This window comes from Pleurodeles waltl, chromosome 11 (assembly GCF_031143425.1).
Source record: "Pleurodeles waltl isolate 20211129_DDA chromosome 11, aPleWal1.hap1.20221129, whole genome shotgun sequence".
NCBI lineage: Eukaryota > Metazoa > Chordata > Amphibia > Caudata > Salamandridae > Pleurodeles > Pleurodeles waltl.
The window spans coordinates 275,778,263-275,795,960 of NC_090450.1; the positions used below are offsets into that span (position 1 = coordinate 275,778,263).

The 17,698-nt window shown below is 40.5% G+C and overlaps 1 protein-coding gene across 1 annotated transcript; it reads left to right on the top strand.

Annotated features, from left to right (window-relative positions):
- The first annotated feature begins 4,807 nt into the window (after window positions 1-4,807).
- On the top strand, window positions 4,808-5,913 carry LOC138265092 (uncharacterized). The gene is made up of 3 exons (XM_069212631.1): window positions 4,808-5,091; window positions 5,370-5,777; window positions 5,819-5,913. Exons 1-3 carry the CDS (start codon window positions 4,902-4,904, stop codon window positions 5,911-5,913), a joined length of 693 nt encoding a protein of 230 aa, XP_069068732.1. The 5' UTR covers window positions 4,808-4,901.
- Window positions 5,914-17,698: the final 11,785 nt, after the last annotated feature.

Here is a 17,698-nt window from a genome sequence, read left to right on the forward strand (position 1 = left end):
AATGGCGTCTGGGCGTCGTAAAAAAATGGCGCAAATCGGGTTGAGGCGATTCTTTTGCCTCAACCTGACTTGCCCCATTTTAAGACGCCCTAACGTCATTTTTTCCCAACGCCGGCGCTGCCTGGTCTACGTGGTTTTTTTCCACGCACACCCGGCAGCGCCGGTCTGCTTGCGCCGGCTAACGCCATTCCATAAATACGGCGCCCGCATGGCGCTTCAGAATGGCGTTAGACGGCGCAAAATTTTTTGACGCTAAACTGCGTTAGCGCAGTTTAGCGTCAAAAAGTATAAATATGGGCCTTAATGTTTATGTAGCAACTGACAACGAGGCAGTTCGTCAGTAGTATCTCCAGGTGCACTAGGGCATTAACAGTTTTGGTCGACTACATAACGGTGGTGATGGGATTAGGTGATTGATAGTTGTCAAGTAATACATACATTTATCATTTTTGCAACACAGAATTTCAGTGGACAGCATTCTTCCTTGTATTTTACTGACATTGCATTTGTAGAGCGCCTCATACCCCTGATAAGGTACCAACGTGTGCTAGCGGACTGGTACATACTACGCTGTGGGTCGTACTTGATTGGAAGAGTGTTTCAATGAAGCCTATTTGCGAAGTGGTTTGAAGTTGTGTGTGAGTGACTAAAGTGGTGAACTCATTCTGTGCGATGTCGCAGCATTTAATTGTCTAACTGTGGGACGAGGAGTGAGAGATGTACGCATTTTATGTATATGGATTGCTATGAGCAGTGCTTAATTTGTGCTTGTTGTTTCCGGTGCTGAGCACCGGCTCTCATTTTTGAGGGCCGGCGCTTAGTCTTCTGCCTCAAGCATTTACTAAGAGCAAAAGACACATATGGGAAAGACGGAGGAAGAGAAAAACGAAAAAGCGTCACGATGAGAGAAAGCAGAAAGCTGCTAGAGTGAGCTGAAGGGGCAGGGAGTGGCTTTATATGGATTGAAGAGGCCCGAGATGGCAGCGGGATTACTCTGCCTCAGTATTCCGTGTTCGTACATTTAATTGCAGCAGCCGCGTGTTTAAGAGGAGGGCTTTGAGCACCAGCACCTTTTTGTTTACAAATTAAGCACTGGCTATGAGCTATTCTACAGGTCTCATTCTCATCTTCTCAGGGTAACAGCACCTAATGGCATGTGATGGACACAGCAGTCAGGGCATTTGCTGTGCATAAATCCTAGACAGACAGGTGAGGGACTGCAGGATGGAAAATATATACACGCTCCCTGATAGTGATTTTGAGGGTCCGTCTTGGAGTGTCGGGAAAGTCAGTAGGCCTCTGGAGGAGAAATGTGATCATAGTAGAAGGTTACTACTCCAGAGTGAGAGAAACGTGATACACATGCGAGCAGTGGTAATAGCTGAGTAGTACCATCAGGACTGAGAATAGGTTAATCGTGTAAGAAAGTACTGGCTTATACAACAGTGAAAAAACTTGCGGCACCCGCTGGTTACAGAAAGCCAATGCGAACCCAGGTCAAACAGGATTCCTTTAGAAGCCATCCAAGAGTCATTTGATGATAATCCAACCACATTAGAAGTCATTTTCACATCATCAGACATCATCAAGCTCTTGAAGTCATCAGGAAAGCTTAAAAGCTCAGCCTGATGATTTGAGGATAACTTGAAAATGAGTACCTGATGACTTCAGAAGGTGTCATTATTCCTGATGATTTAAGGATGACTAGAAAATGAGTATTCGATGACTTCAGTAGGTGTCATAATTTCTGATGATTTGAGGATGACTTGAAAATGAGTATCCAATGACTTCAGGAGGTGTCATTATTCCTGATGATTTAAAGATGACTTGAAAATGAGTATCTGATGACTTCGGAAGGTGCCATTATTCCTGATGATTTAAGAATGACTTGAAAATGAGTATCCGATTACTTTATGAGACTGTTCCTGATGACTTTTGGATGATTTGAAAATGAGTATCTGATTACTTCAAAAGTACGATTTTGTTTTCAATAAAATGTTTTTTTTCTGGTGATTTTAACATGAATTGCTAGTTTGATGGTGGGGTGGTGAAAGTGGTATTCTATTGGAATTAGCATGGCAGATTTAAATTAGGATGCAAAATGGCAACATTTTCATTTTTCGCTGCAGATAGAGGAAGAAGGCATATTGAAGTACTTTAGATATATTCAGGGCCACTGGAATTATGTGGCAGGAAAAGGACAAATTATGAGGCAGGGTTGACTAATTTATGTGGCAAGAAATGTCCAGTTATTAATTTACAACGCCAATAGCTCTAACTCAAGCAGATGTGAGACCAGTTGCATTGCAAATGCTTGTTACCTTTTTATTCCTGGAGATTCCTAGACACCAGGAACCATGAGGAGGAAATCCCAAGTAGGGTTACTGAAGCAGCTTGAGGGTACCAGTGAGGTTGTAGGTGGCTCTAAAAGGCTTATTTAAACTCAGAAAGTGATAAAGCATATAAACTACCACAAAGTATAGGAATAGTGGAACATTCAATAACAGCACATTTTCTACTGTTCTGAAGCATTTCCTAGCTCATTAACCATTAATTTCCAAGACAAATATCACTTGCTCACTTGTATGCTAAAGTACGCCAAATGATGTTTAAAACACTCCCCGCGGCATTTAAAAGCTGTTTTCATTGACTTCAATCCAGATTCAAATATGAGCATTATCTGCCTTAGGGGAGTACGTATATCGCTCTAAAATGCTTTTTTAAACTCAGAAAGTGATAAAGCATATAAACTACCACAAAGTATAGGAATGGTGGAACATTCGATAACAGCACATTTTCTACTGTTCTGAAGCATTTCCTAGCTCATTAACCATTAATTTCCAAGACAAATATCACTTGCTCGCTTGTATGCTAAAGTACGCCAAATAATGTTTAAAACACTCCCGCGGCATTTAAACGCCGTTTTCATTGACTTCAATCCAGATTCAAATATGAGCATTATCTGCCTTAGGGGAGCACGTATATCGCTCTAAAAGGCTTATTTAAACTCAGAAAGTGATAAAGCATATAAACTACCACAACGTATAGGAATGGTGGAACATTCGATAAAAGCACATTTTCTACTGTCCTGAAGCATTTCCTAGCTCATTAACCATTAATTTCCAAGACAAATATCACTTGCTCGCTTGTATGGTAAGTACGCCAAATGATGTTTAAAAAACTCACTGCGGCCTTTAAACACTGTTTTCATTGACTTCAATCCAGATTCAAATATGAGCATTTTCTGCAATAGGAGAGCACGACTATCGCTCTAAAAGGCTTATTTGAGCTGAGAAAGTGATAATGCATATAAACCATTACCATAGCCACTAGCATTGAATATCACTAAAACCTGCTGCTATATTCAAAGGGTGTAAACATGCAGCTTTCAATAATCTCTTCATTTATTTGCTTAAAGCCCTGGTCACAGCCACCACTCCACACACACTACACCTTTTTCAAATAACATTTTCAGCAAGATTCCCCACACGCTCTGAGTAGTACTAGGCAAGGCAGAGGAAGGGAACCGACTGTTCACTATTTTGTGGTCTGGGCGAGCTTCAACAAGAATTTTCTTTTGTTTAATATATGTACCACACACCGTATGCCCCAAGCATTCCATGTCACCCTGGGCATAATTCTCCAGCTTATGCAGCATATACATTTTTTATGATTTGCTTCCCCTTCACCATAGACCAATGTATCATCTTTGAATGCTCGTGTTCCTTACTAGCCTCTGAACATGGTGTGCATCACTCCATCCAAAACCGCTAGAGCACTAACCAAACCTAACAGTATGATTCAAAACTGGGACACACTCTTATGTATAATGACAGCTGTACACCTAATAGAAGGGTCAAACATAGTCACTGCCAGGTCTAAGAATTCTCCCTTCCTCACCACCCCTCAAGCTTGAAACTTGGGAATACTCTTTGAATCAGAGATGTTGTTTATTCCACAAGTCAACACAGTGGTTAAAGGATTCAGACTTCGTTATTTCCTGCTCTGCAAAATACTCCCTTTACTCCAAACTGGCTACCGGGTGGGCCAAATCCCTTGTTATGATCAGTCTGGACTACTCTAGACGCATTTACTTAGGCCTCTGCGAAGCACTCATTGTCAGACTGCAGAGACTACAAAAGTAGCCACCATAAGCCTTAATGCATATATTCAGAACAACATCAAACCTGCTCTGAAAGATCTCGACATAACTACTGTTTAGGTCCTCTGCACTTTCTACAAAGCCTACTGGAAAAAGACTCTATTTTTTTCTGATGTGTAATTTCTGAAAGTATTCTTTAACACATAATTGTGCAGTACATTCCAATCTGCCTGACTCCAATCCGTACCAATCCACCCCACCTCACCCCACAACAATCTAACCCACTCAATCCAGTTGATGCCAGACCAACCCAGTCCACCCCACTCCAAACCAACCCACTCACCCAAATCACTCCAATCCACCATAGTTCAGTCCTCCCAACCCAGCCCAACTCAGTCTGCCCCATCTGTCCCATTCCAATCACAAACAATCAGCCCCAATCAAATATAAAACAATCTGGCCTATCCAAACTGCCCCCACCAATAAAAAACAATCTGCCCCACACAAATCTAGAGCAATCTGCCTACTAACCTAAATATCAAATGTAATGTCTAATGCCATGTCAAAGCCAATAGGCAGCTAAACTGAATACAGAATGTACTGGCTAATGCCATGTTAAAGCCAATAGGCAGCTAAACTGAATACAACATGTAATGTGCTACTGGTGAACATTGAGCAACTAATATGTACAGTGGTGAAACACAGTCATTGGTCAAACACAATTAATAGCATCACTACCCCTAAATCTTTAACCAGTCGCAAACTAATTCATGATTTTTGTATCTAGCAGGATATAATCATGGCTTCATTCAATGTCCTATTTTTCGCTTGCGATCGTTCAGTTTGTGTTAGAAAAGGTGGAGAATTTCTGCTTTTGGACAATCCTGGTGAAGTTCTATGTAAATGGCTGGTTGAAAATATTGATGAAAGGGGTCGGCTAATCACTGAAGAGAGAGACTTCAAGGCTGTGGTTCTTTTCCAATCATCTGGTAAGTAAAATAATTAAAAATGTTTGTTTAACACATGCCATTTGTGGATAAAGAACTATTTTAGTTAGGTGCCTTTATTCAGGAATTTCAAGTTCAAAAATTAAAATGTGTACTGCCCATTAAGAAAAACTTACTTTGTTATGGATTGATAGTAAGTTTGTGTCCTTTGATATCAATACATGTTTATGTACATATTTCGGGTAATCAAGGGAAGATATTTCAAATCCTCACTGTGGTCTTGTCACAGTTTTGAAATGATCATTTTCTTTTTTTTTCAGTGAAAAAACAGTGTCTTATGATTCAAAATATTTTTGAAGACTTAATTGCAAGCTATTCTGGCACAACGGAGGGTCTAAAACAGGTGTTACTTCAAAGGGCACAGGAGGAAAAGGAGTTGTTAATGGACTGTGGCAGTCGAGGAAGTGCTGGAAGACTTAAAAGGGTATTGCGTGAGCTCCAAGAGGAAGAGATTGCAGAGAAAAGATGCAAGGAAAAAAATAAAGCCAAGCAGAGTGGCCAGGATAATATAAGAGTTGCTATCCAAGCTCATGTTGAAAGGACATCTTCTCAGCCTGGAGAAGCAAGTTCACAGATTAACTTGCAGAAACTGGAAAACCTGGCCCTTTTAGCGGGGATGGCTAGTGTCCTTCATCCGAAATCTTCAAACAAATATGAAGCAGTAGGTGGTGAAAATGAAACTTTCTTGGAGTCCCCTCTCAAATTCAAGGATCAAAGACAAAAACTTGCCTTCCCTTCACCACGTCACCAGCTGATACCCAAAAAACTATTTCCTACACAAAAAATGACTGCATCACACAATGAAGTAACACCTACTAGACCCTGCAAACGTGATCATAAAATGGCACCAAATTTGTTGACACCACAAGGTTTTTTGGCTCACAGTTCACAGTCACACAGTCTGGCCTACAGTGAATTTCTGTCTACAGCAACATTCACAGATGTGAATGTGAACCATACGCCTTGCCCTGCTGACCCATTTCCAAGCAACGAAAGAGGTGGCCTTGACGAAAGTAGAGCTAAATGAGTGCTGCCATAATACACAATTGCATATTGTTAAGCCGGCATGCTAGTCTTTTTCCTTGATGACCATAACATACCTTTTGCTGCTTAGACATATTTTTAATAACTACTTAATTTCTACCTGTCAGCAGTATCAATAGCCTCAATCCTTATTACAGCATAGAATTAATATAGTGCCTTAATTTTGTCAACGTCAACAGTAAGACACATATTTATACCTTTAAAATGTGAATAAACAAATGGAAAAGTGCTTGAGCTGTACAATGTAAAAGATGGCTTGAAGATTGATTTCTTTTTTTTCCCCCTTTTTTTCCCCTCAGGACAATGAAGATAGTGCAGGTTTCCTTCTGAATGGTGTCAGTGAAATCCTTTTTTCACCGAAAGAACTTGCATCTGCAAAATGTATAACTAAAGCTCGTGCTGGAGAAGCTGCCCTAGATGAGGAGAAGGTTGATGCATTATTTGGTAAGATATTATAAATGTTCAAATTAACTTTCAGTCAATATAGGATTATGAAAATACATTATACCTCCAATGTTTGCATATGTGGTCCTGTATTAAATTATTGCACAAGGGCTCCATCACGCTTAACTAACAGCTGGGAGGTGTAATTTTGTAACTGTTTGTCCTGGGTTTTTGCTACAAATGACATGAAAATCTGGTGCAAGGCCATGTGCTGGGATTTAATTTCCAAATATGTAGGTCTAGGTGTGTGTGGGGGGTCAAAGTGGATGAATGTGCACTGGCAGACTGCACTGCTAAAAACACTGTGCTCACAGATTGTATTTAGACCTGATCAACTGATCCATTAATTAGATCAGCCACCCTCTTCCTAGCACTTGGTTGTAAGCTCCTATTTGGATTTCTGGTCAGAATGGTAGTTTCATAGACTGTTTTCCAAATATGAATATTGAAGTAGAGTTCGGGCTCGACATAGTTGCGTTTTAAGATGGTTATGTAAATGAAATCTGGTATTGACTACTTTGTTTGCAGAGGGCACATAGGTTTGTTTCAACACCTACATCTGTACTTGAATCAATCATTCTTTCAAATACGCCAGCATTTTAAAAGCTTGGGGATTTTTAAACACCCACTTGTGTGCAACATCCAGGTCCAGATTGGCCAGATATTGACCCTCCAATATGCCCTTGTGTTTTGGGAAAATAATGTATAATGTGATGAAACAGCAAGCTTGTAGATCTGAGGTTTTCAAACTGGGGTGTGTGCAGCCCCATGGGTTTATGGGTATATTCCAGTGGGGCACAAATACCTTGTAAATGAAGATGGCCACGATGCGTGACTTTGTTTAATTAGTGCTTTTCCAGGCTGTCCTAATTATGGGAGGGTGTAATTTGCGTAATTTGATGTTGTGTAGTTATATGAAATCACAAGAATTTAAGGGCCTTTGATGTAGATGGAACTGTTCTTACCTCTTCCTGAAACGCAAACAGATTTCCTAAGTCCACAACATGCTGCTTCACTCATAAGTTCATAAAGGAGCATTTTCTTTCTTTACCTTCTACATCCTCTTCATCAATGCCTTGCTCTCACCTCTGCCTTTTTGACCAAGTGCTATTAATGTTAAACTTATGAACCCTTGCAACCAAAACCATATCTCATCAGGCACACAACATGAGATATTAGATTGGAACATTTTAAAGGCAACCCAGCTCTATGAAAAAACTAAAATAGTGGTTGTAATATGATACTAATGTATGTACATTAAATATTTCAGAGTTTATGAAGTCTGTGTGCAGGGTAAACGGCTGGCCATCACTGGACAACAGAACTATGAGAAGGAAGCTGTCTATAAAGATCTGCAATGCAAGAAGAGGACTAAAGAAAACTCCACATCTAGAAACAAACAACGAAGTTGCTGGTTTTGTTGAATCTATTTGTTCTCTTTTGTAGCCTTCTGGCTTTTCTTTTTGTTCTCATACAGTGTCATGGACTTTCTTTTGTTCTCTTGTTCAGTATCCTGGCCCCCATGGAGCTAATGATGTGCTTTAGATCAATAAAATGACATGATGGCATACCCCTGTTAATCCTTTTTACTTGAACCATTGTTTTGTTCAGTCTTTTGCCACTAGTCACTATGTAAAACAACTAATAATGTGCTGTACCTCAAAGTAAGGCAAGCCCCAGTGAGTCAGGAGCATGGGAAGTGAAGCACCACAAGTTAAGCTTTTCTGAATGGAAAGTTTAACTTTGTTGCTGGCAATTACTTTTGTATATATGGTATTTTTACAGCACCAATCTAGCCAAAAAGCATGATTCTCAGAATGATTTCATACCAGTGCCCCCCTCTTGGTAGAGATTAAAAAGTAATCTTTCCAAAGCAGAAGAATAATGATCTGATTATTGGGACCAGATTTATGGAAGTTTTGTGTTTAGTTTGCTTATGTTTTATAACTCGGAACTAATGCAAACTCCTTTTCTGGATTTAAAAACGGAAACAAATTGGTATTTGGTACGATACCTGTCCAAAGTGGGAAAAAGTTTTTAAGTTTGCCTAGGCTAAGACTAGCCTAAGCTAGACTATGGTAGACACCTTTGCACTATGATGCAGAGGTGTGTGCATGGTGCCCGGCTGCCTGATGGTCCACTGGTGCAAGGGAGAGGGGGAGAAACTGTACTTTCATGTTCTCTCCCATCATGCAACACAGCAATTTTGGGTGCTGTTCTGCGTTCAGTGACAGTTTTGTAATTCTGGCACTTAGTTCTTTGGAACTCATGGCATTGCAAATAATTCATGGTATTGTGTAAAGAAGGTATGTTACATCCAAGTGACCTTTTTTCAATTGGAAGGAAGCTTGAGGATGTGGTCATCTAAATATTTCACTATCAACAAATCCATATTCCTAAACTACTAGTGAGACCTTGCCATGAAATATTGGCAGTTGGCTAATGTGCTTGTAACATGGGATTGTCAAGGTGTAATCCAACCCTTAAGGATTTAACAGTGATCCACAGCCATTCTAAATAATTTATTAAATCATCTAGGAGCTATGCACAGTTGGCCTGCAGTTGCCAGAAAATCAGCCAAGAGTATTGCACAATCATCTGAAAGTCCACATGTAGCCATGGTTTAGTAATCCACACTCATTCTGAAGTTGTCCTAAAATAATCCTGAGTAATCCATGCTCATCACTGAGTAGTCTTTAAATCATCCTAGAGTAATCCACACTCATCCTGAAATTGCCATGGGATCATTCCAAAATAATCAACAGCCATCCTGAAGCAGTAATAGGATCATCGAGGAATAACCCACAGTCATCCTGAAATTGTAGTGTGGTCATTACAGAGTAATCAACAGCCATCCTGAAGTGGTAATGGGATCATAGGGAAACCATCCACAGTCATCCTGAAACTGTTGTAGAATCATCGTAGAGTAATCCACAAGAATCAATAAATTGTCTAGAGACCATCCTGGAGTAATTCACACTCATCCTGAAGTTGTCAATTAGTATTCGTGGAGTTGTAGAAGGTCATTACTCCCTGCCAGTGGAAGTCATCAGAACACCATCCTAGAGTAGTTTTTGTGATGATTCTAGAGTCATCTCATTTAAATTTTTCGGTCTATACGCATACTTCAGGATGGTTTGGGATGACTTCACCAGTTAATTGCAGGAATAGTCCAGCTGAAGTCATCAGATGACTTCAGAATGACTCCAGGAAGATCTTCCTTTTTGACTTGGGAATGCCCCATATGGCTATCCTGTGAAAAGAAAGGCAGCCCGAGCATGCACAGTATATTTCCAGCCATTTTAACTGACCAGAAGAGACAGTGCATAAGTCCTCCCGTAAGAGACAGCAGCAGTCTTCATGCTTTTGACAGAAATCAGGTTTGTGATAATCTAGAATAATTAGAGAAGGGATGAAGAGGAGATACATGTTTGAGGCAGTGCATCCCACTGCGTGTATTGGTTACAGGTTGCCAGGCTATACTGCTCTCTGGGGTCCAGGATGGAGCCACTGTAAAGCAAACCCTGTCCATGCTTTTATGAGGCAGCCGGAATAAGTACCTTATCAGGACAACCACTGATGACTATCTCCCTACGTGCTCTAGTTAGTTGCAGTTATGCAGGATAAATGCCATATTTCATTTGTTCCCTGGTCTTGTCTGTCTGGGGACTGAGCTCAACAGAGGATGCTCAGTTTTGTTAAGTACAGCCATGTGAGTGGCTATGCATCTTTAGTCTTTGTTCCCTTGAACTTACAATTGCCTGGTATTTTTCCTATCTTTGCTTTTGGGCATTGCCAAAGTTAGGTGAGACAAGCCTCATTCTTACTAGGTTTGATGTTGATGTTGATAGGCGGCTCACTAGTTTTTCTGGAGTAGATGTTAGTCTCCACAGATCAGAATTTGACTTTTGGAGGAACTTAAGGTGGAGGATCGCTATATACTCATGAATGTCAGAAAGATAGTGGTCAAATGTTGATGACTCTAAGGTTTCCCATGTTCATGCATTCATGAAATTATAGAAGGATAGTTTAAAAGAACTGATCAGGGTTGGTAATGAAATAAGGAAAAGGTTTAAGGCCTTGACTGTACCTTGATGGAACTCCACACTGTGTGTGTTGAAGGAAGCTGAGGTCAATCGATGTAGGGAGAAGAATCTTGGAGAAAGATGGAGATCCAGCTTGGGATACTTCCTCATATGTGGAGCTCTTTTATTCTCAGTGGAAGACTTGGGCAACAAACAGCATTAAAGGCCACTGATAGGTCCAGCAGTAGCAGTTCCACTGCTTGATTTTAATTAACTGTAAATTTCACATCATCCTAGATGGTTATCAAGATTGATTCAGTGCCTTTGACTGGGTGGAATCCCGGATAATAAACTAAGAGTGGATGTTCTCTTCTGTGGGTACTTAGAGACTGGCCTATAGCTGACTTGGCCTGTTGGATTGAGATTCTCCTTTTAGATGAACAGTCTGATGAAGGAGGTATTGATTGTGGATGAGAAAGTTATTGAATCTGGAGAGTTGTTGCATATGTTTGTTTGGTGCTGAGGTACCAAATGTGGAAAGTAAGATGTAGTTAAAGATTTGTGTGGGTCTTAGGGCGAACCAAATCACCTGCCCTCTTAAACTAGTTCCCTTAACATGATATTGTCTGTTTTAGCCACTAGTTTTGCTTGTCACGTTCCTTGAAGCCAGGATGCAGGATATGTTGTTCCTCAGGTAGTGTTCAGATTTTCTTTTTTTGGAGACAAACTCTATAGAAAAGGTATCCCAGAAGTGTCATGGTTGTTGTATTGTGGTGACTATTTATTATGAGTTGCACAATTTTGAGAATATGTAGTTCAGGTCTAGACTGGAGTCTGTTTGCATACTTAATGCATAATTTATATATCCTATGAAGGTGCTGTTAGAAATGGGGTCTCTAGTTGGCAGAGGTATACACCTTTGTCCAAAGAGGGTCCACAATCCTATTCGGGGTAGGTCACACACAATCCAAATTATCCTGTGCCCACCTTCTGGTAGCTTGGCACTAAGCAGTCAGGCTTAACTTAGAAGGCAATGTGTAAAGTATTTGTGCAATAAATAATGCAGTAACACAGTGAGAACACCACAAAAAGACACCACACCGGTTTAGAAAAATATAGTAAATTTATCTGATTAAATTAAGGTCAAAACGATCAAGATTTGATAATCACAGGTTGAAAATCACTTTTGTAATGATAAAAAGAGTCTTTAGTTCTCAAAAGCAACAATTGTCTCTTGCAAGCACAAAGTACCTGGTTTGCATCAAAATTACACGCTTGAAGACCACAAAGGAGGAGATGCGTGGAGAAAAGTTAGGGGTGTGTCGGATTCCTGGGCGCACACAGACGATGCATTGCTTCTTTTCCATGCGGCAAGGGCTTTTCGTCAAATTCCATCACACAGGCTTGAATCCTCTTTGCGATGCGGAGTCTTTTGATGCCCCGGGAAGACAATGCGTGGAAATCCTGGACTTACAGGACAAAATCACAGCTGTTGTGTCACTCTAGTGGGCGATGTGGTGGAGTTTCTGTTGCACAGCTGGCGCTGTGTCAACTCCTCTCGCAGGAAGTCAGGCTGCGTCATTCTTGCTTGGTGATGCGTCGATCCAGTGGGCTGTGCGTCAAAGTTCCGGTTGCAACATTAGCGTTGTGTCGATCTCCACTTGGGGAGCCGGGCTCTATCGTTCCGGCTCGGCGATGCAGTGATTTTGTTACCACCAGGCAGGCTGTGTGTCGATTCCGGCAGGCTGTGAGTCGATTTATGCCACACAAGGAGTTTCTTTGCAGAGCTGAAGTTTTTTTGGCCCTGAGACTCCCGGAACAGGAGGCAAGTTCAATCCAAGCCCTTGGAGAGCACTTCTCAGCAGAGCCAGAGGCCAACCAGGCAGCAGAGCAACAGCAAGGCAGCAGTCCTTTACAGTAAAGCAGTCCGTGTGAGTCCTTTGGGCAGCCAGGCAGCTTCTCTTGGGAGGTTGCAGGTTGTGGTGCAGAGTGTCTGTCCCAAGAAGTGTCTAGATTGGCAGGATCAGGGACCCACAGAGTGCACAAGGTACCTTTTCAGTACAACCCTGTCTGCCAGGATCCCAGTAGGGTTTGTTTCAGTCCATTGTGTGAGGGCAGGCCACTGTCCTTTGAATTGTAAGTTTCAGGCCCTCCACCCTTCCAGCCCAGGAAGACCCATTCAGTATGCAGATGTGTGCAGGTGTGACTGAGCATCCTGTGTTTGTGGTTGTCTGGGTAAAATGCACAACAGAGCTGTCAACCAGCCCAGCCGAGATGTGGATTGGAGACCGGTTGTAAGACATAGAAGGATGTTAAGTGCAGAAAAATGCTCACTTTCTAAAAGTGGCACTTCTAAAATAGTAATAGAAAATTCAGCCTCACCAGTCAGCAGGATTTTGAATCACCATTCTGGCCATACTAAATATGACCTGTCTACTCCTTTCTGATCAGAATCTACTACTCAAACAGTATATGCGGGTAGCCCTAATGTTAGCCTATGAAAGGAGCAGGCCTCACAGCAGTGGAAAATGAATTTAGGAGTTTTCCACTACCAGGACATCTAAAACACATAGGTATATGTCCTGCCTTTTATCTACCCAGCACCCTGCCCTGTGGGTTATCTAGGGCCTACCTTAGAAGTTACTTATATGTAGAAAAAGGAGAGTTTAAGGATTGGCAAGTACTTTTAAATTTGGCAACACAAAAGGATGTGTTGCTAAAGTTGCCCTAAGTGGGAAGGGTATGCCCAGACGTGGGTCCCTTGCTCACGGTGCCACTGGATTCAAGCTAGCCTGGCTGATGAAGGGTGATACCCTGAAACCGGTCACAGGATGCTTGTTTCAGGTCCAGGGAGGACCTAGCCTGGCAGTGACGGCTGGACAGTTCCCACGGGGAACAGGGTCAAGACTGGTTTGTGTATGGCTGCGTCAAAACTGGGGTGGCATGGTGAGCAAAGGAACGATGGATTAAACCCAGATCTTGTGATCTCAAGATGGCATCTAGTAAGGCGTCAGTGAATGCTCCATTATCCATTTGTGGGATACATATCACCCGATATGAACAAGAAAATGTAAGGAAAGCATTTTGCTTTCAGTCCTAGCAAAGTCTGAAGTTTGTGAATCTCAAAGGTATTTTTAGGGCAACTGCAATGCACACCCCCTCTTCTTGGGGTGGATTTGGGATAGGATAGGATTCTTCATTTGGAAGGAATGGTTACGTAGCAGGATCTGTGATGAACAGGAGATCTGGCGATTAGTTTTACATCTAGCTGTTAATATAGAGGTGCCCTTAAGAAATGACATTTTCACAACCTTCTAACCATATTAGCACGTCCTCTCGGCTTCCCTCTGAGAAAATGTAATTCCTATATTTTTCACTTACATTGGATTGTCTTTAAGATGTAAACACTGCTACATGTCTGTCCCCCTCTCTTTTTAGAGATATTTTTGTATGTCAGAATATTATTAGTAAAATCTTTACCTAAATAATCAGAAATATTGTGTTCTAAATATTGCTCATAACAATACTGTGCCATTTTGAGTACATACTCTATTAATAACTTCAATGGAGTGATATTTTTTAAATTATATTTGGGACATGATATTCCAATCAGACTTTTATTTGGTTAAGATATTTGGGGACCATTTTGGGATATGTATATTGTTGCTGCATGTAACACTACAACGCTCCATAGCACTCCGGGTCTTGGTATCTCCTTTGTAACTATCCGCATTAAAATAAAATATGACTGATTACAATAATAGCCTTATTACAATTTAGTCCGTACGACATGTTCTTCTAAGCTCACTGAACTGTGGCATCTGTGACTGCAGAAGTCTGAAGGACGGTAGGTGGCAGACTGTGGTTGGCCAGTACTGGCAAAACATCCCAACACACGCTAGAGTTCTCCATAAAGGTGCAACGGAATAGAAATACCAAAATGAAGGGCATCAAAAACAATGTACCTGCAAACATATTCAGGGTCAAACATCTCAGCATTACACCAATCTAAATAACATGGACGTTAGACTAATACAACGTATTTTCAGTCAAAAATATGAAATGATGACACATTATTAAACTGAATGATCAGACATATTCTTTGGATGACTGACTCATAACTGACCCATAACTTTCTGACATAGCAGAGCACATAAGGGTGCTCTGAAGCGACTATCTCTTATTTGTGGATTGCTCAACATCATACTCAAAAGTCCCCAACCAGTTAAAATGAACAATGCCAACGATAAATATATCTACACTAAACTCTTAAATCATGTCCAATTATTAGATAAGATTATATATGCAATTCTTAAAAAAAACAAAAAAAACAAAGGCAAATAACAAATGGAAACATATCTCTGTCTGAATGACAGGAAGTCCAGTGAGTCTTCCTGCATATAGCTTGCACAGCCCTTCCTTGTGGAAATGACTGCCATATTACAAAACAGGACAGAGGCCACATCTACGCTGCTTGAGACAACCGTTTTATATAACAGCCCTGACAACTAGGTGTTGCCTGAGCAACTATTAATGAGTGGCTGCGGTATAGAGTGAAAGAAAAGCAATATGTAAATCTAGTCCATGTATTTTCTAGTCCTTTAGCCTCACTGTCCACAAAAGTGACCACTGGACTTTTCACAATACGGGTCTGGACGAATCCCTTTTCCTCAGATGTTGAAACACTCAAATTGGTTTTTCCTCAAGGACCATCATTACGCCTGACCCCGTTTAATACTTATATGTTTCCACTGGCTGAGCTGGTGGAATCTTTCGCATCAGAAACATATCATATTCTGTTGCTAGCGCGTCTGGTCCTTAGAAAGTAAACTTACAAGGGGAGCGTATAGGTCGATGACCCTTTTGATTCGAATGGAGTATCATAGCTATGCAGTAATCGATGACCATCAATAATCAATGCTTGAATCAATAATCAATAGGCAACAACATTAAACATCAATGAATATCAACAACATCTCATGAATAACCACAACTAAATTATACGTTTTTATCAATTTGATTTCCCTATTTTTTACAATTCTAAGTAATAAGGTTAATTCAAACTTTATTCAATTTACTCAAGATTAATTCATTAGTGACCACCAATAAAATAACCTAATCGGAACTTGAGAAAATATGCGTTCTAATGCCTCAACATAAGCTAATAAAAAATAATGTGTTAACATGAATAGCAGCGTTCAGCAAATCAGTCCATCAATCATTTGTCACCGTATATATGTCAACGTCTCAGAATAGAAACCCTACCTAACCCAGATTAGCGTTGACATGTGGGACTTTGTGCGAAAACAATTTAGAACATCAATTTGGCAAAACATCTAGCTAGGAGAAACACTATAAACCAGCACAGTTGGCACCTAGAAAGAAAAAGGCACAAAAGTCAATCAGTCCCATTGTCAGAGCTACCTATCCATGGTATGGATCAGCAACAAAGTCAGTCTTCGTCTTCAGGTCATCAATCGATCAGCATCACACCAGGCTCTCAAGAACATGAGCCCAATGACAGAATCTCGAATCTCTTCGAACGTCCACACCTAACCTCGAACATCTATTCTCTTCAATGGTTCTCCCTCTAGATCTGTTTTCCCCCTGTGTCACAACATTATATTAAAGTCACCCAGCCTATCCCCCCAAACCTAATTGATCAATTAGTCACCATATGTGACGCTAGCCAATGACTTTTTATTTTGCAAATCTATGAATTCTAATATTTCGCTGTTCTCAGGGTGTTGATTGGTTCACTGTACGATGTCCTCATCATCCGGCTCATCAGGTATCGAAAATGTTGCATCTTCTTCTCCAGTCAGTGTCTCTATTGTTCGAGTCCTGGGAAAGTACATCTCTTCTGCTTTACACAGACTTTGATACAAATTTGATTCCCTCCTCTCCTGTCCATCGGTACATTGCAGAAAGTTCTAGCTAAGCAGACTTTATTAACATCAAGTGGTTCAGGGTCAGTTCAACACATTAGCTTCTCTACAGTGCATGGTTATTCCGCTGCTGCATGAGGCCTGGCAAAACTAGGCCACAACTTCGGCTAAGTTAACTCTACAATATAATGCAAAACATACATTATAGAGCTCAATATCACATACTATTACATTATTATTACGCATTTTCAATATTTCATGCATTTTTAATCATTTTAGTACAACTCGTGAGTTGGCAGCCACTATTCAATGGCACATTTTAAAACGTGCACATTAATATTCTACATTAATTTACTCTACATATTATTATTATTCAAAATGCATAAACATTCATTAATCATTTTAATTAACATATCTGCATCAGCAATCCCCCCTCTGATGACTAAATATGTCATCGCATCACCTTTACCATCATTATTTTCATAATTCACTCTCCTCAGTGTGTTGTCTCCTTCTCAAATCTTCTCTATAAATTCTTCCCCTGTTTTGTTCTTCCTTCCTCTGATTATTTTTATACCTTTTCAATTTAATCTTTTTTCATCATTTACATAAACCCCATAACCCTAATATGTAAGCAATCACAATTAATATTCCCTGTATGATTTTTAATAATACCACATTCCAAATGTTACTAAGCCAATTTCCAACCTTTTCCCAAACACCTGGTTCCTTCAATTCTTTCAAATCCTTACTTGAGTTAGTCAGGTTAGTAAGTAAGTCTCTTATCTCCTTACTGTTGTTAGGTATATATGAGCAACAATGCCTAGAGTAATCATTTTACAGACTCCGCAGTGTTTCGCTAGAAGGATGTCTAAAGCAAGGCGATTCTGAAGCGTCATTGCTGTATCCGCAGCTAATTCTGTATCTACCAGGAGTATTGCCCCTGTAAAATTTGTCAGCATGTTATCCACAATAGTAGACAACTTTTGTGTCTTGATCGAATTCAGGATGACTCCCAGTGAGGGAATCACCGCACCAAAGATATCTCCCACAACTGCAGAAGAGGTTACCCTCCTCTGTTGCTTATTATGTAATTCAGTAAATTTCAGAAACTTCTTTAAGTCATCTATCTGATAAATCTTTGGGAAAACTATCCCCAAATAAACTGTCCCATACCATCCTCTTGGA

Bases quoted from the DNA above. Each gene is read 5' to 3' on its own strand.
- LOC138265092 (XM_069212631.1), top strand. From the start codon at position 4,902: ATGGCTTCATTCAATGTCCTATTTTTCGCTTGCGATCGTTCAGTTTGT. The intron at 5,092-5,369 runs GTAAGTAAAATA...TTTTTTTTTCAG, and splicing joins GGTTCTTTTCCAATCATCTG to TGAAAAAACAGTGTCTTATG. The intron at 5,778-5,818 runs GTGAAAATGAAA...CTCAAATTCAAG, and splicing joins CAAATATGAAGCAGTAGGTG to GATCAAAGACAAAAACTTGC.